At 39.5% G+C, this 25,235-nt stretch overlaps 1 protein-coding gene across 9 annotated transcripts in view; it reads right to left on the bottom strand.

Moving 5' to 3' along the window:
• The window catches only part of LOC100377157 (uncharacterized), a 75,981-nt gene that overhangs the window by 22,297 nt on the left and 28,449 nt on the right, over window positions 1-25,235 (bottom strand). For 4 of the 9 annotated variants that reach the window (XM_085507273.1, XM_085507277.1, XM_085507275.1 and 1 more), the window contains exons 7-13: window positions 13,713-13,764; window positions 8,023-8,153; window positions 6,554-6,861; window positions 5,217-5,528; window positions 1,029-1,189; window positions 724-931; window positions 398-485 (exon numbers count right to left, since the gene is read on the bottom strand). In XM_085507273.1, coding sequence (XP_085363399.1) covers window positions 398-485; window positions 724-931; window positions 1,029-1,189; window positions 5,217-5,528; window positions 6,554-6,861; window positions 8,023-8,153; window positions 13,713-13,764 — 1,260 coding nt within the window. The remainder of the gene's footprint in view (window positions 1-397; window positions 486-723; window positions 932-1,028; window positions 1,190-5,216; window positions 5,529-6,553; window positions 6,862-8,022; window positions 8,154-13,712; window positions 13,765-25,235) is intronic. The other 5 variants (XM_085507278.1, XM_085507276.1, XM_085507280.1 and 2 more) reach the window with 5 other exon arrangements.

The following is a 25,235-nucleotide window of genomic DNA, read 5'->3' as shown; positions in this document are numbered from 1 at the left end:
TAAAACATTGACACGGACGACGACGACGGACAATCACTCATATGATAAGCTCCGCTCGACAAAGTCGACAGCGGAGCTAATAAAAAATTAAATTAAAATAAGTTTATAGCCAAAATAATTAAAGCCTGTACACTACATCAGATTTTAATCAGATTGATAACAATCTTGAACAGAGCTACATCTAAGTATTGGCTTCTGTACTAACTACATTAAGTAACATCCCATCTGTGCCATAATTTAATGTGTCAAAGCACAAACATTTAAAGAAAGACTGAAGTGACAGTTTTAAACGGTCAGTATCTAAACCAGACAAGAATACACAAGAATTTTTGTTACTAAACATGAACTCTAACCATGCATTTATAAAACAGAAGTCAGATCAAGAAATGGTTCTTACCATCCATTGTTGTGGACTGTGATGCTCTCTGTGATGATCCCATGAGTGACGATGTCTGTTGTGGCAGTGAAATATGATCTGGCTGTAACTGAATGTAATCAAAATATGTAATTCAACTTGAAAGCTGAAAATGTTTACTTTGGTTAAGATTTCAAAAATAAACTACAATTATTGATTGGACACGCATGCACATGATAGATTAGGTGTGGTAGATTGTTGAGTTGTCAGAGCTACACTGAACCATCATTATACAAATCAGTAAATATCAAGATCTCATCAGGCAACACAACCACCACCTACTCTCTCCTTCCTTCCAAAGTACTAACCGATTTACTCTGTGATGATGCTGACTGGCTATACGTAGTCCTTGCTGACTGTTCTAGTGAGGATGCTATTGGCGCTGACGTGGTGGTCATCGTAACTGAAGCACTGGACATCATTGATGAGCTCATCAAAGAACCACCGTACGTGTCATTGGGTTTACTTGAGAATGTTGACAGATGACTGGTACCTGACGAGACATCATTCACACTGCTGCAAAAGATAACACCAAGATAATCAACATATAAATTACTTTATGCAAGCAGTTAGGGATGCTAAGAGGTCCCCCTAACAGAGCTAGATTGCTTACCTTACTGTTGATGAAGACAGCAAGCTACTGCCTGTACACGTTGCCACAGAATCATTGTTACTGATAAAATCCGTCACATCCAGAGCACCAAACTGGACATCAACATTACCCAACGAACTTGTATACGCTGACATGGGCATCTCAACGGGTGTCGCTGGAATCTAAATTAATCAGACGAGTCAATTTGGCTGGAAGTAATTATTTTATAATTTTTATTTCAGAACAAGCAGCCTGTTGGCCGAGATAGCTCCGCTGCTAGCAATGGACATTTTAATTAAAGAACTGAAGATATCATTAGAAAATGAACAATATGTATAATGTCAAAGCAATCAGACTTGCTATTTTCACCAAGAATTCGATATCGTTTTTCACCAAAAATGACAAAAAATATTCATCAAAATTAAATAATGGAAGTTATCAAGAAAAGAACAAATCCTGAGAGATGTAGTCGTGACTTCTTTGTTGTTTTACAAAAAGAAATAATTTAGTCCTTTTAGTATGATCGTGAAAATTAACCTGATCGCTAAAGAAATCCTGACCGAACACATCTGCGGGCATTTGACTGATAATTATTCATGATGTTATTGATTATTCATGATTGGGTGTGTCACGGTTACTAAACAAGCAGCCTATCGGCTGAGATAGCTCCGCTGTTAGCAATGCACATTTCAATTAAAGAACTGAAGACATCATTAGAAAATGAACAATATGAATAGTATCAAAGCAATCGGACTTACAGTTTTTAACAAGAAGTCGAAAAATATCACTTTTTACCAAAAATTACAAAAATATTCACCAAAAATAGAAAATTAAAGATATCATCACGAAATGAACAAATCTGAGAGAGGTCCACATGTAGTACCTATATATGTAGTATCAAAGCAATCGGACTTGCGGTTTTTAACAAGAAGTCAAAAATATCACTTTTTACCAAAAATGACAAAAATATTCACCAAAATTAGAGAATTGAAGATATCATCACGAAATGAACAAATCTGAGAGAGGTCCACATGTAGTACCTATATATGTAATATCAAAGCATTTGCACTTGCGGTTTTTAACAAGAAGTCGAAAATATCACTTTTTACCAAAAATGACAAAAATATTCACCAAAATTAGAGAATTGAAGATATCAACATGAAATAAACAAACCTAAGAGAGGTCTACCCAAGGTACATATACACCAAGTATCAAAGCATTCAGGCTTGTAGTTTTCAAGAAGAAGTCGAAAAAGTAAAACATTGACACGGACGACGACGGACAATCACTCATATGATAAGCTCCGCTCGACAAAGTCGACAGCGGAGCTAAAAAGAGTAACCCTGGGTGTGTGAAAGTAAACATGACCTTTTAAAGGTTGATTCGATTCGATCGCAGAGATGGATACTTTAACTTATTTACTATTGTTTCAGTCATTCTTTGAACGATTATGTTTAACTAAACACTACAGCAAATTATTATCAACATTGTTGGTAAATGTACAGCAATTGCTTCCAATGTTGTTGAAGTTGTTTTGCTACAATAAAGTTTGTTTTGATACATATGTGATGCACCCTGACTTCAAGTCCCGCTCCACTGTCCAATCACGCACTCGTTGACTGTGACTGTCACATTCACAGTCATCACGTTGTTGGGTAAACATGGATTCCCGACTCCACCTGGGATTCGCGAAAAGATAGTTGAGCTGTATTTAGAAGGAATATCTTTTGCTGACATAGCGAAAAGGGTACACGGTTTACACGGACAATCACTTATATGATAAGCTCCGCTCGACAAAGTCGACAGCGGAGCTAAAAAAAACATAGGAAAACTATTAAAGCTTGCATGCTGTATTCGCCACTAATAGTATACACAAGCCGTATTCGCCACTAATAGTATACACAAGCCGTATTCGCCACTAATAGTATACACAAGCCGTATTCGCCACTAATAGTATACACAAGCCGTATTCGTCACTAATAGTATACACAAGCCGTATTCGTCACTAATACACAAGCCGTATTCGTCACTAATACACAAGCCGTATTCGTCACTAATACACAAGCCGTATTCGTCACTAATACACAAGCCGTATTCGTCACTAATACACAAGCCGTATTCGTCACTAATACACAAGCCGTATTCGTCACTAATACACAAGCCGTATTCGTCACTAATACACAAGCCGTATTCGTCACTAATACACAAGCCGTATTCGTCACTAATACACAAGCCGTATTCGTCACTAATGCACAAGCCGTATTCGTCACTAATGCACAAGCCGTATTCGTCACTAATGCACAAGCCGTATTCGTCACTAATGCACAAGCCGTATTCGTCACTAATGCACAAGCCGTATTCGTCACTAATGCACAAGCCGTATTCGTCACTAATGCACAAGCCGTATTCGTCACTAATGCACAAGCCGTATTCGTCACTAATGCACAAGTCGTATTCGTCACTAATACACAAGCCGTATTCGTCACTAATACACAAGCCGTATTCGTCACTAATACACAAGCCGTATTCGTCACTAATACACAAGCCATATTCGTCACTAATACACAAGCCGTATTCGTCACTAATACACAAGCCGTATTCGTCACTAATACACAAGCCGTATTCGTCACTAATACACAAGCCGTATTCGTCACTAATACACAAGCAGTATTCGTCACTAATACACAAGCAGTATTCGTCACTAATACACAAGCTGTATTCGTCACTAATACACATTTACCTTTTCTTTAAGGCAAGGAAACCAATAAATATGATCACATATAAAACACAGTCCCCGTTAAATTTTTGAAAGGTCCCTTTGTGCTCATCATATTAAAGTGGAGGGGTTGTCACGAGCGTGTTCTTGAAACTCGAGTTCCAAGTGGCGTATACAACAGATTGTTTATTTACATCAAAACGCGTGTTCTGTGTAGTAGTAATATGGCCAAAAATAAAAACAGCCGTTATTCGGCCATCTTTGATCTGATTGTGAAACACACTGATATATATGATGTATGTGCCAAATACGAATAGAAATGGTACATAAATTATGGAAATATAGTAGTACGGCCAAAAAGTCAGATGGCTGTCAATCAGCCATCCTTGACCAGATTTTGAAACAAATTGTCATGGACATGCATCCCAACATGTATAAAGTACATGTATGTGCCAAATTTGAATGGAAACTGACAGAGCACGTCCAAGATACAGCATAAAAAAAACACAAGATGACTGCCGGTCAACCATCTTTGATCCAATTGCGAAATAAATCGTATGGACAACGGAATCAGTCCACAGGATTCTGAAATATAACTCTGGACAGACTCAGGAACTCGCGGACGGTCAGGACATGTATCCTAACATGTATGATCTATGTACTAAATTTGAATGAAAACTGCCAAAGCATGTCCAAAATACGCTATTTTCAAAAAAACAAGATGGCTGCCAGTCTGCCATTTTGAATCAAATCGCTAAATCACTGCATGTGCATATGTCCCACATAAAGTACTAGGCACATGCAAAGAATGAACGGAATCGGTCCAAGGGATTCTGAGATACGACTCTGGACGGACGGACACACACGCATGTACGTACGCACGGTCGGAGACCGAATTATAAGTCCCCGTTTTCGGACTTCGCCCGAACAGGGGACTAATAAACATGTCAGAGATATGGATCCAGAAACTGATGCTTGATTGTGGTGATTTTTAAATACTGAAATGATTGACATTCAGTCATCTTGTATCTGATCATCAAACAAGTACTTGTCCATAATGAGAGATATTGGAACAGCATTTATTGAAACAAAATAGCCACCAGTTGTCCACTTTGAATACATCTGAATATCTATAACATGATGTAGAATGAATACCGGTATATCAAATTTTAACATAATCAGTCGAAGCATGGCAGAGATATGGCACTTGACTGCATTTATTAAAATTACTTTGATCTGAAAAACAAAATGACATGCATCAGTATGCACCAAGTTTGAACAAAAATCATCCATAAATGCTGGATTTTAATGATTTTTCAGCACAAAAATGCCGCCATTCAGCCATCTTGAATCAGATCATGAATCAAATTGATGTGCATATATAATATGCATGATGTATGTGTGAAGTTTGAATGTAATCAGTCCAGACATGTCTAAGATATACAGATGCACGGAGGTCAAACCAAACTAAACATTTGAAAAACTTGTTATACCTTTGATGGTGGAGGCATTTTTTTGCTCTTTGGAATTTTGGGTTGCTGAGTTCGAGGTGGTGGTGGTTGTACTATCGCTGAAGAGGGCTGAGTTACTGGTCCAGTCACAGGTGGTTGTCCCAGATGCTGTGATGGCGGTGCTGATTGCTGTACTACAGGCATCGATCCCACGGTGCCCAGCGAACTGGTGGTACCAACAGGAGCCGTGCCAACTGCCACACTTCTACCAATTGTCACAGAACCAATAGTGACTACAGGTGCACCTACAGTTGCTGTTACTCCAAGCGATGATGGTTGACTAGGAATACCAACCTGAAGAACAAATATTTTTCTTTGAGACCCCCAAAATCAGTTTACGAAAAGATTAACTATGTGCATGCATGAAGGTATTTGGATTAAATATCATTGTATAAACCCTCAGTTCCAGCAACACAAAACTCTCACACAGGTTACATACAGTACCCACTTATACAAGGGAGAATTACAGAAGGAGCTGATTGATGAAGAGAAGATTTATACAAGAACCCATTGCAAATTTCTAAGGACACAGTGACTAGTAACTGATTAATATTCATAACCACTGAGCATAGTTCTTCAAAAATCTCTGACTGTTACTAACTGAGAGTTACGTCAAAACAATTCCGACACAAAGATTCACAGTCAGACAAAGAGAAACAGGAAACCACTGGATAACATGAACATGGTCAGATGGTACGACTTTTTCCCAATTGTGCTCAAAGCTAATCGGTTGCATAGCACCACATGACACTGATGAATCATGGGTAACTTACAACTCAAATTAGAAATTCAAAATAAGGACATGTGCAACAGGCAATAGCTTCAGTTAAACTATTTAACCACCAGATTCATTTAAATTAAAAGTTGTTTTTGACGAGATTAAAGTGACGAAAGGCACAAGTCATTGTCTGAAAACTAGATGAACTGCAAGTTTAAAGGCAGTTAACGACCCATTTGCTAAAACCGGCTTTTGTACGTTGGTAATTTTGCTACCACATAATTTGTGCAAAGGCACCAAGTCAAACAATGTTAGAGAACTGAAGATTCAAGGTTGAACCAGGTTGGAAACACCTATTTATTAATCTGTGTAGTTTTATCACAGCATTTTCAGCAATTGCATCTGAACAAAAACATAATGCAAGAATGTCATACACCAGAATATCAATCCAAATTGAGCCTGATTGTGAAAAACCGGAGTAATAGTAAAGGCTTGGACACCAAGATCGGATGGTATTTTGGTTAACCAAGATAATTTTCATTATTTTAGTTATGTGCTTTCAGTTTTATTGATCTTTATGATGTTCAAGTTTTGTTATTACCTGTGCAGGTGTTGGCTCAGGGACAGACTGATTTGTTACATCAGTCAACTGGCCAAGGATGTGTGACGTTTGTCGACCAGAGTTCATTCCATCAGCACTGGATTGTCCAGTGGGCTCCGCTGGCTTGTGAATGCTATTTGACAGAGATGAAGTAGTACTGTCTGGTAAAGTCTTACTAGGAGGTGGGGAACCAATCCTGGCTGTAAATACCTTGGATTCTGCTAAATCACCTCCCCAGTCACCTTCAGCACTCCAATCTTCCGTTGTTGCGGTTATACTGTCACCCCAAGTTCCTACAGAGGAAAAGACTATTCGGGGGTTAGACTGTAATAATAAAATCATTGATCAAATACAGACAACTGAAGTGCTGTAGCATCTGCTACCTTTCCATGTACCTAATCTGATAGTCGTACATTACTATTTCTTTTGAATTAGGTTATGTTATGGCTCTAGAAACAGTATTCAGTTATCTAAAAAAAAAATCTTAAAAAACATCTTGGCCTCATGTTCAATGTATGTATGTACCAACGTCCAAGATCTGGGCCCAGAATGGAGAAACACAAAATTTTGATGCATTTTTAACATTAAAAGGGTTGCCATACAATCTGAGTATGTCAGAGACGCTGCTCTGGAACAGCATTCATTGACAAGCAACCTCTCAGCTGAGATGGCTTCGCTGTTAGCAAATCTGGGGGAGGTCCACCTGATATACGAAAAAAGTTAAAAACCACAAACGGCTAAACAGATGAGCTGCTAAGCTTGCTGTCAATCAATGTAACGTGACATTGAACCACTGAAAAAAGGGTGTATCCTTTAATCTCCACAAACATTTACATAATAACCCTACTTGTTTTCAATGAATACTGTGTTTAGTATTGTTCACTGTTATGTTCCGAGTGTGTAAGTGGTTATATAGAGCGCATTTTGAATATACAGTGCAAGACTGTAAATGAAATGAAAATGAGACTCCACTACACGATGCCTAGAATTAACAATGATAGAAAATTCAATAAATTCTGTTACATGCATCTCATTACGAAATTCCAGATAGTAAAGACTCATCTGTATCTATCGAGACAAATTAAAGCAACTTCCTGTTATGTTTTTCACATTATAAATTAGTAACAACCTCTTCTAAAAATCACGATTTGAAATGTGTACACGCTTACACAACACAATTTCATAATTATCACTTTTCACCTATATATATTTAAATCAGACATCATCCAACAACAGAACCCAAATTAATAGTCCCAGGGGCTGATAACAGAAGTATGGTGGCCAAATGAAATCAAATGAAATCACAAATCCAATGTGCATTAACACCCCACCCCACCCCACCCCCCACACCCCCACTGGAGTGATATCTGTCATGCATGAGAAACAGTTGACACGTCAAGAAAATGACTGCCAGTCAGCAAAAGTCACAGAAATGTATTACTGATAATTTCATTACTTGCGTAACTCACCAGTTTCTGCTTGTGTATTCAGGGTGGTACTTGTAGTTGTCTCTGTTGGGTTCGTCCAAACATTGCTTTCTTCTAGTTTACTGTTCACAAACTCCCTGGACCCCTTGTTATAACTTTCACTGTTAAAAGTCCTGTAAAAATTGATAAGCATAAACTTCACATAATAATGAATCAACTGGCCAAGGTATACTATAAATACACTTCTAAACAATTATTATTTCCTTGCTAAGTCAAGCTGTAGTCAACAGCTCCAGCCAAACTCTGGTAAAGACCTGTTTTCCCAAACTTACAGGTTGATTATGTCGTGCCTCAGTGGATGTATGCGACTATGAATATCATAGTAGTCATTATATGTTGTTTTTGTGACAATAAATAGTGTCCAAGTTGAACATGCTACGATGCTTGAATAATTAACTGCTGTCAACCAATGTCACGTGACGTTAGATTAGGTTAGGTTGCTGAAACAGAGTGTGTCATCTAATCTCTACAAACATTTACATAGCGGATTTAACGAAGAATGAAAATCATGTTCACAAATATAAAAGGTCACCACTGAGATTACGAGCCAGAAATACCCTTAGTCGTTTTTAACGAAATGAATATTGTGTTTAGTATTGTATACTGGTATGTTCAAAGGGTGTGTACGTGGTGATAGCGAGCGTATTCCAAAAATAATGCAACCTATGACGGTAAATGGAACAGAATGAAGACTGACCACACAATTATGTTGCATGCGATTCAGTACAAATTAATTTACTGGCTTCTTCGTGGCTTTTTACAGTGGTTTGAAGAAATGGCAAATTCACACCGTAACACTGTGTCACCTGTCGGCCCCTTAGAAAGGCTAAAATGCTACTACCGTTAAAGTCCTATTATAAACCGCGGTTTATATTACAATGTATCAATTTAAAAATTGGGATCAAAAGCTCAAGTTCGGGGTGCGGTTTCTATTACGTACATATTGCAATCACTAAATGGGCGTGGTCATTTTTTGTCCACAACACATGCACAAAACAAACAATACACCGTACAATCTCTTGAATAGGCGTCGGGGAAGAATGAAAGGCCTTATTTTGGTTCTAAAATAGGCGTTACGAAATGTTGAAAAATTACAGTCAATCAAAAAAAAAATTCCACATGATACAAAAAATACTCAGTATTTTTAATGTAATATGCATTTATTTTTTTATTTTCTTGGTAACGAAAAGTATATTCTAACAGAAGTTTCAAATAAAAACACGAATGCACTGCTTAGTAGCAAATGATCACATAACGATAGCTCGATCCGACCATGCTGCGGGTTACAAGTGAATAACTTGTTTTCGAAGTGTTGATATTGGTGATTATTATTTAGCAGTGATTACAATAACGCACAAAAAATAAATTCGTTGAATTGTTATAAAATGCAAGTAAAATTCAACTTAGTTTCCCCGTAAGGGAATGATTTCAGTCACATGTAAACAGCAGATACGATATCTGCCATGTTTTTGCATGCTCACGTGACGTATCATTGACCGGATAGGTCAAGTCGCTAATTAACCAATCAAAATGCTGGATGGTGCCCACGTGTCTAAATTACATAGCTCATTTAAATATGTTAATGACAGTTCAGAGACCTCATGGTGAACGCAACACGGAAGAGATTTACCGATAATGTAGTGCAATCTTTTGCCTTTGATTTCCATGGGAAAACTGCATGATTTTTTTTTTAAATCAAGAAATTATTTTGTTTTCGAAAGATAAATTATTCTTCAATGCTCAGTTTAAGGTAGCGAGAAGGGTTTTGTGACATTTTCGAATAAAACATTCTCTGTCTGTTGTGTTGTTCAGAAGAGTAATTTAGCTTATATATTTCAAAAGACTAAGTATAGAGGCACAATTTCGCACAAACTGGACAGTCGTTGTTTACATAATTATCACGCGACATCAAAAATGGCGAACCTTGTAAAAATGACTAAGTACGCGATTGCGAGAGCACACTGCGGAATTTCCTGGTGAAATTTACGTCATGCATTGTCCGTAATCAAGTCCATTGAAATGCGTCTCAGATAATCAAAAGACCTATTATTCCGATTTCTATGCAGGTTTGTTTTTTTGTCCTCAACTTATTTCATACTTGACACCTTTAACAGACTATTATTCTGTGACAAAGCATTTTCTTTAAAAACCCAGACATATTTTGCACCATCATTATCTATTGAACGATAACTGCGAGTTTGAATGTCCTAGTCCGAACGCACTTGATTTGGCGGCGGTCCCAATGAGTCGTACTCAATCGAAACTTCAATTCGAGAAAAACGCGAAAAACAGTTTTGGTTAATAAAACACTGTAGATTTGCAGCATTATTATAAATATTCACTAAAAATGGCCAAACATATTAACCACTGATATCATAGAGCTCATAAAGAGTGTCTGATAATGAATAATTTCATGCTCGAGCGTGAAAAATGAAGAAAACTGCTGGCATTTGAGTCCCCACTCCAGGAACGTTCGGGTTTCCATTGTTATGCAAACGAATAACGAGGGATAATCCTCTGACAAACATTACTGTCCCACTGTACACGCTGACAGTTTACAAACAAGCTAATCCTTCAAGTGTCTCTGATAAGTGATCTAATAAAACGGTTTTCATGGTGAAACAAAATGGCCGATGTTTGAAAACAAAATTGCTGTGTCAGAGTGTGACACTGAGTGGCAGATTTTTCTTTGCCTCATCTGTCAACGCTTTTTTTTCGCCACTGCGTTAGAAAACATGGTACAGTGTATTAGTAAAATAGAATATTGACTTGGAAAATAAAACGATTTAAAGGAAAGTTGCGCAAATTTACAGTACTCATTTTGCACTACCTCCCGCCCGCTCCCGCGTTCCAAACACCTTTTTTCTCGCTTTTTTGACCGCTTGTTGAATTGGACAATTAATTAGTTTTATTTTCGACCGCGCAAACCCCGAAATATCACCGCTCGCTCGCACGCATTTAAAATTCGGACTAACAGAAAAATTTCTGAGGTTCACATTGTCTTATAATTGTCTTTATGGTTTTTATAGATGTTGAACAGCTGACAAAAGTTATAAGCACGCAACCTGATCCTTTGGCCTCGATTTGGCTTGGACTGAATATTTTATTTTAAACAATATTCTGACGTGAAATACAAAATGTATTTCAACACAAGTACGACATGGTTGTCTGGGTTTTCTTTCCTGATTATTGAGTCTTCGCAATGTGTTTTGTATAATTATTGTTGTTTTCCTCCGAGGCGAAGACAAGCTGAAGGACTATGAAGCTAAATGGCAGTTCCATGCATGGGCTGACTGAAAGAATATATTTCTAAGCCTAAAATAAACCTAGTCTTTCGTTGATAATTTTGATTGTTTGGAATGTCTGTCGACCGTGTAATAAAGACATTATTCTCTATCAATAATCCGCCCAAAATAGGAACATTTCTACTAATCGACGTTTTTCGAAAAATCTGCGATTAGGCTGCGAAAGTAGAACATTCCGGGGGGGGGGGGGGGGTGAAGAGCATCGCCAGGCGATGGACGCGGAGTTCTTTGGCAACGACCGCAAACGTAATTGTGATCAGCCATTGGTTGGCCACAGAGGTCAAAATACGCGTTCTATTTTTATGCGTTAAGTTTGGCTCTTCCGTTTCACCGCCTCCGGAATGTTCTACTTTCGCAGCCGTGTGAATCTTGAGTTTCGAAATTGTTCATCGACTGGCCACCAAATATCTATGGCTATAACTAAATTTTTAAGCCCAATAAATTATTCATACATGTCAAGCTCTGTTCGATTTTTTCAGGGCCTGTGGCCGTTTTTAGTCGAAAATATTTTTTGTGGGAACAATTTTACGTATACGTATACGGTTTAGGCCGAAGTCATTCAATGATCGTGACCTAATTTTAAAAATTGAATGTCAAATTTTACCAGACATGGACCGACATGGATTCGGTATCGTTATTTTTGGAATTAATCATTAACATTTCCTCGTTTCTCTGCTCTGTCAAAATGAGTTACCTATGTTTTTTTTTCACGTGATTGTCTCATTAAAATAAAATAACATATTACATTTAGAACAAGCACCCAAAACACGTAACAAGAGGTCCCAGTTCAGTTGCTTTCACGATACAAGTGTCATACAACTATTAGATTTGAAGTGCCGTTCAGAATTTAATAATAGTTAATACTAGTTAGTTGTACGTTCACACTTTACTATCAAAACCACCATTTCGACCACCCCTGCTGCGCCAGTGATCAGTGTTTGGACGAGCGGTCGGTGTTTTCAATGAGCGAGCGAGCCCAAAAAAAAAAAAAAAAAAACGCGATTAAAATGCGGTCGGTTTCCGGTCGGACAAGACCGCATGGTCGGAAATTAAGCGTTAAGCGGTCGATGTAAAAGCGGAAGGTTGGGCGAAATGAGTACTGTATGGCCATGTTTCTCCGACGAAGTCTTGACTAACAATAATGCTGACAATGGACGTTAGATAAACACTCATTGTTTGCAACTGGAAGCTTATCACCCGTTATATCAGAATCGTCAACAACGGAGTATACAGATAAGATGTTATTTAAACCCTTTCAAAGATAAACAATATGCAAACGGCAGTTGTAGTCTTTTCTGCTAGCGTTTTAAAACACTGATTTGAGCGACGTTATTTCGCAATTTCGATCTTTTGTAAACCTGGGATGATGTATCAAGGTCTAAAGTAAACGTTTTATCAATTTTTGAAAAATCAAGAAAAAAGTGAAAATTTCCCTTCTCGCTACCTTAATACTTTTACGGTGATAAAAGATCATTGTCTAAAACTTACGAAACACAGACGTATTCAGAATGAGTATTGACAGAGGTCGCCGCCAGAACAAAAGCAGTTTCATTGCCTGTCTGACATCTTATCACCGCTGAACAATAAATAGGTGTGAATATTTTTAGGCATGTTGTCGAAACAAAAGAATAGGATTAGGAACAATGCCGTTTTGGAACAATGAAGTCAGTCACGGTCTTGTTGAATTGGGGGTGCGGTTAATAATAGGTACTTTTCAAGTTTTCAATTTTTGTTAAGAACTCCTTAACCCCAAAGCCGGAATTGGGGGTGTGGTTACTATTACGTATGCGGTTTATATTAGGACTTTAACGGTATTTTTATTTTCATTAAATTAAATTTCTTAACGAGGGCTAAATTTAGTAAAAAATATTTATTTTACATATTACAAGTTCAGAAATGTGCACTAGTTTTATTTTGCTTTACAAATGGGTGTGGTGTGTCATCAGGTTTTCAAACACAGTGATACTTCATCTCAAATTTTACTATTACTATGTGTGAATGTGCCAACCTAGTATTGACCATAGAGAGTATGGCAGCATGCACAAATACATATGAAACAGCAAAACTGCATTTCAGATAAATGTTTTTGTTGAAATAAACATAATTCAAAGAAATGATCAATGCCACATCACTTTGTAATGCATCTCCTATTAGCTGTTATTAATTTTGTAATTGCGGAATGCTTATGTGGTTTGGTTCATGCTCAATGGAAGCAAGTCTGACTGGTTATACAAGTTTATGTAAACAAAGGCTATGCAAGTGATCAATAAGCACTCATTAAGCCTAGCCACACCTCCAATAAACACTGAATTGAAATGAATTGGGCCTTTAAAAAACACTACTTTAGGTTAAGCACAGAATCCTTACCCCATCCTTGGTCCTCCTCCACGACCCCTACGTAATGGTCCATTCATATGTCCTAGAATGAAATTGGGTTTATCATTAAGTAAACTGATTACATGAATATCTGGTAGATTAAAAACTCAATAGACCCAATTGCATTCATGCAACAGTTAGCATGGGTTAACACTTGTTAAAGGCCGACATGGTATATAAACAGATGGGGGCGTGGTCTATTGTTCAAATGAAGTCGCTTTCCCCCACATCAACAACGGTGACTTAAAAAGCCCACAAAGACATGCGAAACAGCGATTCTTGCATTTCCTAATTTTCAAACATGAGTGGCGCCATGAATGTTCAGGAAAGCCAATAAATAAAAATAGTAGTAAATTTAACAGACATTTACAAAACAGTTGAGTATCGAATTTGCCCGCACTGCAAGCTCCATCCACAACATTTTCAAAATGCCTACTTTGCATACGAGGTGAAATAAACGCCACTAGTGCGTTGTTTATGTTACAGAATACAATGAAATGAATTACAGGAAAGAAAACACATACAAGCTTCTTTGCAACGTGTGGTCATGAGGTTGTCAAAACCAGACAGTATATAAAGTGTCTGTCTGAAAACACAAACTGTGGTTGAAATCAACTTATCAGCGATAAACTGCATTCATAATCCATTCCCAACAATTTTGCCTGTAGTTATGACATGTGCACTTGATCTTTTTATTTAACAACTTTTGCCCACTGCAGTCATCGGGAAAAGTTCACACCCTGGTGTGTGGTCGATCAACAATCTCATTCAAATGTAGAATTGCTTGGAATGAAATGTGAAAAATGTCATGAAAATTTTGTTTACCGCTTTCCACATGACTAGAGGGTGTGGACGTAAGTATTCAGAGTTTTTCTAAATAACATAATTCTGAATAAATGAGCAATAGAGATTTTCTGCCGCCATGCTGGTTGCTAATAAGTTTTATTTCCGGATCATAGCGAGGATGCTTTGGCATAGTTTGGAATTGCTTTTAGTTGGTCAAATGAAAACGATAACCTGTAGCCGCATAAGAAACCTTAAGCAGTTTCACAATTCTGTCTGAACGCCTTTTGTAACAAGTTCCACTACGATATCTAAACATGGTCGCCACTAATGTTCTTTTGTTTTTGCGCAGCCTAGCCAAAATAAGTATAAAAAAACATAGTTGAACTCTGGTGACCTTGCCCTTTGTTATATAATATAATTGCCTTTAACATAGTTTGTTTCAATATAAATATACATTGTCATAATTAATTTTGAATACAAAAAAGTTTTGGGGTTGAACTAACAGTGGGGAATCAGTCTACCGAATGTCCTTTAAAGATGTAAATATCTTACAAAAACATTGGTGCCTTATTTGTTTAATTATTTTAAGGGACATAATTTCCAGCTTTATTCAAAGAAATTCAGATATTTTAGTATAAAAACAAATGCCTCATTGCAAAAACAAAGTGCTGCATTTAGACGTGAATAGATTCATAAAACATGCAAGATAACAGAAAATCTTAGCTGGCTTTTGTCCAAGTATTTTGTACAGGTGTCTGTCAAAAATTAATGATTCGCTGAGACAAATATGAACTGCCTCATTGTGTGACTACTGTACAGTAAAACCTGTCAAAACCGACCATGACTGGGACTGGGATCTATGGTCGGTTTTCAGAGGGAGTCGGTTTATTCAGGGTGGGCGTGACTTTGATTGAAACAACAATTACATGTGCTGTAAACACGGGACAAATGAAAGGCATCGGAGTTTGCCTCCGGTGATTCTACATGTATTTACAATGTGCATTTATTGTATTGTTTCAATAAAATAATTTACCAAACAAGACAAAAATATTATGGTATGTACATGACATCAATTAACATTAAAATAACTATTCGAACAGACCGGGTAAGTATTGCGTATCGTAACTGAAGGCGTCCATTTTGGATGACATCACAACGTATGTTCACGTGAGCTACATGTAATTATCATAATTTATGCAGACAGTCGATTTTGCTGTTAAGTCAATCACAGTCCCTCAACAGGGACTTGTGAGTCAATGAATCAAATTACGATGTAAAAAATCATCAAGTTTTGACTACTTTAAAGAACACCTTTTTTTTCAACGATTTTGTTTTCCGTTCGAATTATGAAATTTTGGATATCTGTCAAGTAACTGGAGTCTTTGTTCTGTAATCTTGTCAACATGTCTAGCACATCGCCATGCGTCAAGTCACTGTCGTTGTGGGGGTCAATAATTTGACTGTCGTTGCAATTTATGTCATTGTTGTCTATAGATTCATGGTTTTCTTTGTCTGCAATAAAATTCTCAACAATCTGTTGCTCCCACTCGCCGTCATACATTGCTTCAGTCGGTATACGTTCATCAAAGTGGAGGTATTCTACAACGCTACACTGTGTTTGCGGGTCTGCAACTTGCTAAATAAGGTTTCCAAATTCTTTGTTGTCGTCTGCTTCTTCGTCATCATAAATTTCAATCTTGAAGCCCCCTTTACGGAAACATTCGAAAGCACAAAATTGTCGATCAGAATCGTTATGGAAAGAAGAAAACTCAATGTCTTTTGAGCGTTGAAGAAGTGATAATGCAGTGTGCTTCACCGCAATTGAAGGTGATGACCCCGATCATTTGTTTATATCCGGGGTCATTATACTGTCCAGACACCACGCGATGCGTGGGCGTGTGGTGTGAAAAATGTAATCAGTTGCCATTGTTTTACACGGGACGTTACTTGTAGTGTGAGATTTGGTATTGTTTCTGTGACGTTCGCGGAATTTGGACACAATGCACACTTTTTAGGTCGGGCAGACCGAATTACTAGACAGCGGATGTGGTGCAAATGGTCGGATGGTCGATGTATTCAGTGTGAATATTGGACTTGGGACCGATCAATGCGGTCGGTGTTCGGAGTAAACAGTGGTCGGATTTCACAGGTTGTTTTAACATAGGCGTCTATGGAGAAATTTCGGGGCTACATAAATCGGTCGGTTCTGACAGTAGGTCGGTTTATCCAGGGGTCGGTTTTGACAGGTTTTACTGTATTATATAAAAAGTAAAAAAAAAAAACACCCTTTATGAATAGCTAACATGTTGCAAGCTCTGCTTTGTATGCAAATCAACTTAAATAGTTAGTTGGTGTCCAGTGGAGGGAGAAGTCAACAGTACTGTTGCCTCCTGAGAACCTACATCTTCAAACACTGCAATCTTTGTTTGAAGTGAGTTTTTAAACTAGTATTATAAAAACTCTATCATTCTGTTCTAATAGCTGAAACATATTCCTGTGAGTTTTCATTTGTCGAATGAACTGTCAAATACAGAATACATATATTTTAGAACAATTTTCTTTTTAAAATGTGGATGAAATGTTTTGCTTTTTATGTATTTTTTATGTATTGTTTTTGATTTGATAACTTAGAACTGAACAGATTTTCTATTAGCTTCAGATCTTGATCAAAGTTTGGCACCCAGTTCATAGGAGTATTATTACAAGATAAATCATTTGCTTCATTGAACACATACAACAATGCATATTTCCACTGAGATCAGTGACCTTTGATGTGTATCACCAGTGATCAGTCAAGTAGAAACAGTCAAAATATTTTATCAATTTTTCTCATTTTTTGCATGATATTTTCATACAGGACATCTGTTGTTCAAACTCAGGGAAGACTTTATACTGATGAATAAGGTGACCAAGTTTGATGAAGTTTGGAATAGAATTAGTAAAGTTATCATGCACACAATAACAATTTTTTAAAACTAGCGCCGAAGGCGCATATTAGTTTTTATGTTTATATAAGAGATTGCATACTTACCTTTGGTTAATGAAATTTTAATTTCATAAACAAATGGGATAATTGCCAATTATCATATAATACTGGTTAAATAAAATCGAAATAACAGTGGATAGCTCCCGTAGGGGGCGTCCTTCCCCTGTCATCTGATTTGCATACTTCCAGATCTTTTTGACCACGATATTGATTCGTAGCTATTTATCTGGGGTGGTTTTGGGTGGGAAGGTAAGTATGCAATCTCTTATATAAACATAAAAACTAATATGCGCCTTCGGCGCTAGTTTTAAAAGTTTATTACAGAGTATTGCATACTAACCCCTTTGGTTAATGAAATTTTAATTTCATAAACAAATGGGACAGATTACCAGAGAATATCTCTTGGCAGATAAATACTACCCCACCTGATTATGGAATTGAAAAAATTCCATCCCCCCAACTGTATAACTCCCGCTAACTGAATAATTCTTGCAGTTGCGGAAAGTTGCATGCCCTATTGTTTCGTTACAACTTGGCCTGTCACTAGGTAGCCTAACGAGTGTAGGCCCTGTGACTCGGCCGCTAGGTCTTTCAGGTAATAAGAGAGAAAAGTGTTGCTAGTTTTCCAGGACCCGGCTGCTAGCACCTGGGCTAAAGAAGCTCCGCTAGCAAATGCCAGTGTATTACCTATGCCTCTTAAGTCATGCATCTTGGCAGTGACTTTGCCTGCCTCTGTGCTCAAATACTTATCACTATAAGCGTGGTAAATTGTCTCTTTTACCCATCTCGCTAACGTGAATTTCGACGCCGCTGAGCTTTGTTTACCTTTTTGGTAACAAACGAACATCGACCTTTGACCCCTTCTGACCCCGGAAGTACGTTTCTTATAATAAGCTAGCGCACGTACCGGACAAAGAATTCTGTCTTGTTTTTCATTGGAAATATTGCTCAGTGCCGGGATAACGATCGGAGTCGCCGTCTCGTGCAGTTTCTGATTTTTTCCTCTGAATTTTACTGATGTCATTAAAATCGCTTTATCGGGATAAAACACCGTAAAATTGTCTTCAAATGACAGAGCGTGTATTTCGCTAACTCGCCTCCCTGAAGCGAGTGCTAGTAGAAAAACAGTCTTTTTCGTCCAGTCCTGTAGTGACGCCAATTCCTTCGGTTCGTATTGTCGTAGCACTTCAAGGACTACTGACAAGCTCCATGCAGGCGCTTTGTACCTCTCAATGGGGCCCGCCTGTGTAATAAAGCCCTTGAACAGATCGGAGATTGTCGGGTCATCCGAAATGTTTTTGCCTAGGCTCAGTTTGAGTACAGAGTTGATCGCCGATTTATAGTTTTCTACTGTCCCCGGTTTCAACTTTTTTTTCGTTGATCAAATAAGAAAAAAACTCCGCTACTTGGGGCAAAGAGGGATAGAGTGGATGTATATCCCCTGCAAGACACCAATTACGAAATTTTTCCCAGCGGTATTGATACAATCCATTTGAGGAATCCCTAAGCCCGGCCGTCGTTGTTTGCGACACTTGGCTTGAAAACCCTTGCGCAATTCTAAATTGCTGGATAGTTTCCACACGTGAAGTTGGTACAGCTCCGGGTTGGTTGGTGTATAACCGCCGGGTTGTGTCAACGTGATTTCTTGTGGCAGGCTTCTCGGATGGTCCGTTAGCAGAGACAGCAGTAACGGAAACCAAGTCTGAGACGGCCAGTTCGGTGCCACTAGAATCATGTGCGAGTTCTCCGATTGTTCCAGTTTTTGTAACGTTCGGTGGATCAATGGAAATGGTGGGAATGCGTAACTGAACATTCCGCCCCACTCCATCTGAAATGCGTCCCACGTCAGTGACTGTTTGTCCGGATAACGCGTCACAAAAACGGGACGTTTTTTGTTTTCCGGTGTTGCAAACAGATCTACCTGGGGTTCCCCCCACATGTCGAACACTAGGTTTACTGCCGTCTGTGACAGCTCCCATTCTGTGTCGTCGTAGGGTTTCCCCCGGGATAGCGAGTCCGCTACACCGTTTTGGACTCCCGGTATATGTTTGCACATCAGCTCGACTTTGTTTTGTGCACACCACTTTAGCACTGCTACAGCATGGTCGTTTAACGACTGTGATTTCGTTCCCCCTTCCTTGTTGAGGTAAGCTACTACAGTCTGATTGTCGGATCTTATTAACACGGCCCGGTTTTTTACCGCTTTTTTGAAGGATTGCAGGGAGAACTGCACCGCTAGCATTTCCAGTCGGTTTATGTGAAATTTCCTTTGTTTTTCGTTCCACTGACCGTGTGCAATCCCGTCCATGCAGTGCCCTCCCCAGCCCGTCATGGATGCGTTCGTCACCAACGTTACTGTCGGTTTCGCCTTGTCCATGGGAATCCCCGCCGTGAGGTTCTTGAGGTTGCCCCACCACGGAAGTGATTCCAGAAAGGCCGGTGTGAACAGTACCGGTTTTTCGTATTTTATCCCGTCCTTTGATAGTCGCATTTTTAACTGTGCGTCTAACACTAGGCGTTGGATCGGTCTGGACTGTAGCGCCGCTCTCGGTACTAAGCCCCTCATCGAAGTTAACATCCCCACTAGTCGCATTACCTGGCGTAGTGTGGCTTGTTTTTGTTTTAGAAATGATTGTATCATTTTTTGTACATTGTCGATTCTGTGCTGGGCTGGTCGGATCATGCCTTTCTCCGCATCCAGTTCCATGCCCAGAAAGACTATTTTCTGCGTCGGTATTAATTCTGATTTTTCCATATTTATCAGAAAACCTAGCTTTAACAGTAGACTGACAGTCCGCTCGGCTGATTGACAAATCAGGTTCCGATTTTGACTTTTTATCAGCCAGTCGTCTAAGTAGGGGTTGACGTCTGCTGCGTTCTTGTGCAGTAACGCCACCACTGTGCGTAGAACTTTTGTAAACAGAAGTGGGGCTGACGTCAGGCCGAAAGGTAGGACGGTGTACTGATACGTTACACCGTTCACCACGAATCGTAACAAGCGCCTGCTTTCTGTGTGTATTGGTATGTGCAGGTAAGCGTCGGTCAAGTCGAGGGACGTCATCCAGTCCCCTTTTTGAATTGACGCTCTCACTAGTGCCGGAGTTAACATTTTGAACGTTTCTTTCTTCACAAAATTGTTCAACTCCTTTAAATCCAGCACCAGCCTGTACCCACCGTTGGATTTCTTGACGGGAAATAACCTCGAGATGAAAGAATTTTTCGGGTTTTGTACCCGCTGAATTACCTTTTTTTCGAGTAGTATTTCCACGCTTTCTTTCAGTATTGTTGACTGAGTAGAGCCCGGTTTCCCCGAAATACATGTTCTTTTTTTTTTTTTTGCATTTCGGTTCTTTTATCAACGGTATTCGATACCCGTGTGTTATTATCGATATCACATACGGATCGTTTATAGTTTCTTTCCACCGGGGAATACATTTCTGCAGACGCAGTGCCACCGGCGTCGAGGGACTCACCAACCCTCGGTCGCTTGTGGCGGTATACATTGACATCGCCGATTTCTCCATTTCCCCCTGGAGTGAATGCGGCGTTATATCCCCGTTTAACGTCCTTCCCCCCCACCTTTTTTTTCCAACCTGGAGGGGAGTAGGGACTCTGCCTTACGGGTTTCTGTTTTTTCACCGGTCGATGCGTCATTCTCCCTAGGTCCACGCATTCGGCCGGTTGTTTGTTTATACGATCGCCCACCGACCTGAGGTGCGGCCGACCGTGTTTTTGTTGTGCACGATTGAGTTCCCGCCATCCTGGGCACTGAACAAAATCGCTTAATGCACGATGTTTTGCACGACTTGGTTCCCGCCGACCTGGGCACTGAACCGAATCGTTTAATGCAAGTGGTATATGTGTAAGGGGATCTGTGGTTTGATTTGTTTGACAAAAATACTCGGAGACTTGAGTCATATTTGACATGTTTAATCGCACCTTGTTTTGATACATTACCATATTTGCTGACGTATAGTCAGGAAGACTTTTTAGTGTTACCAGTCTGTTTCGAGAATTGTTTATTCTGTCGCTGCTGGTTTTCACTTTTTCCTTTTGCCTGATTCGGGTTTGCCTTTGCGTTTCCCTTGGGCTGACCCGTAGTAGCTTGGTTAACTGGCTTCGCCTTGGTCGCGATGCTCTGTTTGTTATTAGCGGCTTGCTTGGCTTTAAAGGCGCCTTCGATCATCACACGGTTAACTTTTGCCGCTGCTTTCTCATTCAACTTAGAATTCACAGCGCTGAGTTTTCCGTCGAATAATTTGGTCCCTCTGAAATCGATCGTCGCCAATTCGTTCTTGATTTCAGCGTTGGCGGCTGTCTTTAGCATAGCGGACCAAACTGCTGCACGGCGAGAGTGTTGAATAGTCGCTCGTAACTGGAGGTGACTCTGTATTATGTCAGCGTCGACGACGTTAGTCGCGACCAACAGCGGCTCTAATGTGCTAAACAGTTCATCCTTGGTGATGTTGCCTGTTTTGAATTTCGCTAACTGAATTTGTGTAGTAGTAGTGAAAAATTCTCTATGGCTTAATGCAAGAGAAGTGTCCCAAACGTTGTTTTCCAATCTACATAGCGTTGACTGGGACAGGCAATACGGGATGTAAACTTGTGGTTTGCCGAGTGGATGTTTCGTTATACTTCCTTCGGCGACCATTTCCCGGACGCATGGCTCCAGTTCTGGTGGTTGTACGCCGAGAGGTCGTTCGTGCAGGCTGGCGTCGGTACCGACCGGTGTTTTCCACTCATCAGCGGGCGGTATGACTTTTTGGTAGCGTCTGCTCCAATCGTCCCGGTTAGTCCCCAAGAAGTCGTCCTTGGTGGCTGTAGCGGTTTTCTCGGTAACTTCACGATCCCATTTGCCTCCTCCGATCACGCGTTGTGTTATAGCAGCGCCCTGTGTCAGTCGGGGAGACCATGGTAGCATTGCTGAAGTCGCAAAAGTGTCCTTTTTCGGCAGTGTAGACAAACCGATCGAGAAACGTGGGGCGTCCGCCATCGGTGGAATCGGTAGAGGTAAGATTTTCTTGACCATAACCGCACCTTTCGTGATAGCATCGGAGCGGATTTTGAATTCGGGGTCCTCCTTGTCGGTACCACTCGCTGTTGTGGTTTTCGGCGAGCAGGCCTCCCCCGCGTTGCTTGTAGCATCTTCAGTAGAAAAAATCACGCCTGCCTCAGCCAGTGCGTCTTCAACATTTTCTCGCACCACTGTTGTGTAGGATTTTTTCTTTTCCGCCTGGAGAGCGCTGACACTCCATGCTTTTGGTGGTACCTCTTCGTCTACTGGGTTTTCCAAAACTTTAATTTTTCTGGTCAGTAGATCCACCTTGTTCTGTAAATGAGCTATAACACTTTGCTCATTGTCAGTCTCCTTTGGACGTTTTTGGCTGGGTTCGTCTGCCAATAGTTCGTCCTCAGCGTTGGTAGGTACCGATGAAACCGAAGACTCCTCCAAATGACGTTTTTTTGGATTTCTTCTTTCCTGATTTCCCCGTTGACTTGCGTAGGCGGGAATCCCAGTTCCAAGTTTCTATCGGCCAGGCGAGGCAAACACCGCAGTTGATGTGCCCATTACATTTTCTGCCACATGGAATGCAAATACGGTGATCATCGTAAGTGAGCATCGATATATGGCACTCTTCACACTTTCGTCCGAAAGTGTTTGAATCCGAAGTGCTGGGATGAACGGTGTTCAACTCTCCGGTATCCATATTTTCCGCCATCTTGAAACTGAAGGCGGGCTTTTGAGTTTCGTTACTAAAACTACAATTTTTTACTCAAGGTGACTAAGTACGAAGTTCTTGATGTCCACAAGAGCTTCCTGACACACTAATAGTTCGGTGGCTGTGTTGATGGGTGGTAACAATGTATTTCCACCGCAAAAACAATGATATTTTGGCAAGCCCAAATTTCAACCGTGAATCAATCTCGTGGTTAAAAATGGAAGTATGCAAATCAGATGACAGGGGAAGGACGCCCCCTACGGGAGCTATCCACTGTTATTTCGATTTTATTTAACCAGTATTATATGATAATTGGCAATTATCCCATTTGTTTATGAAATTAAAATTTCATTAACCAAAGGGGTTAGTATGCAATACTCTGTAATAAACATTAACGACGATGACGACGACGACAACTCCGGACAAAAATTTTCCCTTAATATACCTTTCCCTTCCATCTTTGATGGTACGGGCAAGGTAAAAAACACAAAAAACATGATCACTGATAATGGTACCAACACATGATTATGTGACATGAAACTAACCATTTCCCATACAAAAAAAAAAATTGCGGTCCAGTGATCGATCCAAGCCGCTGTTGCCTGTGGGGGTCATGGCGGATAACAGGTCAAATCTATGAACAAATGAATTTCGTTTCATCTGGGTCTGAGAAGACAGACCAGAGTTTTACTCAATGCCATTTATGTCTGTAAATATATTTATTGAACATTGCAGCATAGACCATGTCACTTTAGAATGAACTGTGCATATAACTGACTTGAATTCAAATTCCAAAAAGCTGCCTTGTCACCAGAAATGATTTTTTTATTTTACTTTACACAGCTCAGATCAGAAACTATACACATAAACAAAAGATTAGCGCAGACGTCGACTATCTGCATTTAAATGAACGATGGGCAGTTGCTGTCGTTGAATAATGAGTCAAGTTAGAATACTAAGCTCCCCCCATCCCATGGGACCTAAATGTTGGCCTTTAAAGATATACAAATCTTTGGTCCTGTTGTAACTGACCTAACCTGCAAACACAATTTAGCGTTGATGAATACCTCCACTTTGATGAACGTATACAGACTGAAGCAACGTATGACGGCGAGTGGAAGTAACAGATTGTTGAGAATTTTATTGCAGACAAAGAAAACGATGAATCTACAGACAACGATGACATGAATTGCAACGACAGTCAAATTATCAACCCCCACGATGGCACTTGATGCATGGCGATGTGCTAGACATGTTGAGATTACAGAATTTGATTCATTAACTTAACAGCAAAATCGACTGTTTTGATAAATTATGATAATTACATGTAGCTCACATGAACTTACATTGTGTTGTCATTCAAAATGGACACCTTCAGTTACGATACGCGATACTTACCCAGTCTGTTCGAACAGTTATTTTAATGTTTATTGATTTCATGCACATACCATAATATTCTTTTCTTGTTTGGTAAATTATTTTATTGAAACAATACAATAAATGTAAATATAATCACCGGAGGCAAACTCCGGTGTCTTTCATTTGTCCCGTGTTTACAACATGTAACTGTTTCAATAAAAGTCACACCCACCCTGAATAAACAGACTCCCTCTGAAAACAGACCATAGATCCCAGTTCCAGTCATGGTCGGTTTTGACAGGTTTTACTGTATTACGATTATATTTATCAGGGAAGGCATACATGTTCTATGGTTATAAAACAATAACAATGCAAATCAGGCAGTACAGAGTCTCGTTTTTTTTCTCTAGAGAACAATGTCCCGAGATGTGCTAGGCAAGAGTATTTATGAATACGACAGAAAATGGTTGAAATGGACATCAAATGCAATTATGTTCTAGGTGCTTAGCCAGGTCAGGTCAGGTCAGGTCAGGTCAGGTCAGTTATAAACAGGTCAGACTTAACAGTTTTGACCTCATAGTCTGTGCTAAAGGACTGTGTCTGAATGCAACTATTGTCTTCTGAAGTTAATCCTTAGAACATGTATGCTTAGAGATTAAA

This window comes from Saccoglossus kowalevskii, chromosome 13 (genome assembly GCF_978046115.1).
Source record: "Saccoglossus kowalevskii chromosome 13, keSacKowa6.1, whole genome shotgun sequence".
NCBI lineage: Eukaryota > Metazoa > Hemichordata > Enteropneusta > Harrimaniidae > Saccoglossus > Saccoglossus kowalevskii.
Note: the sequence above shows the minus strand (reverse complement) of the source record. Positions and strands in the feature narration are given on the sequence as shown.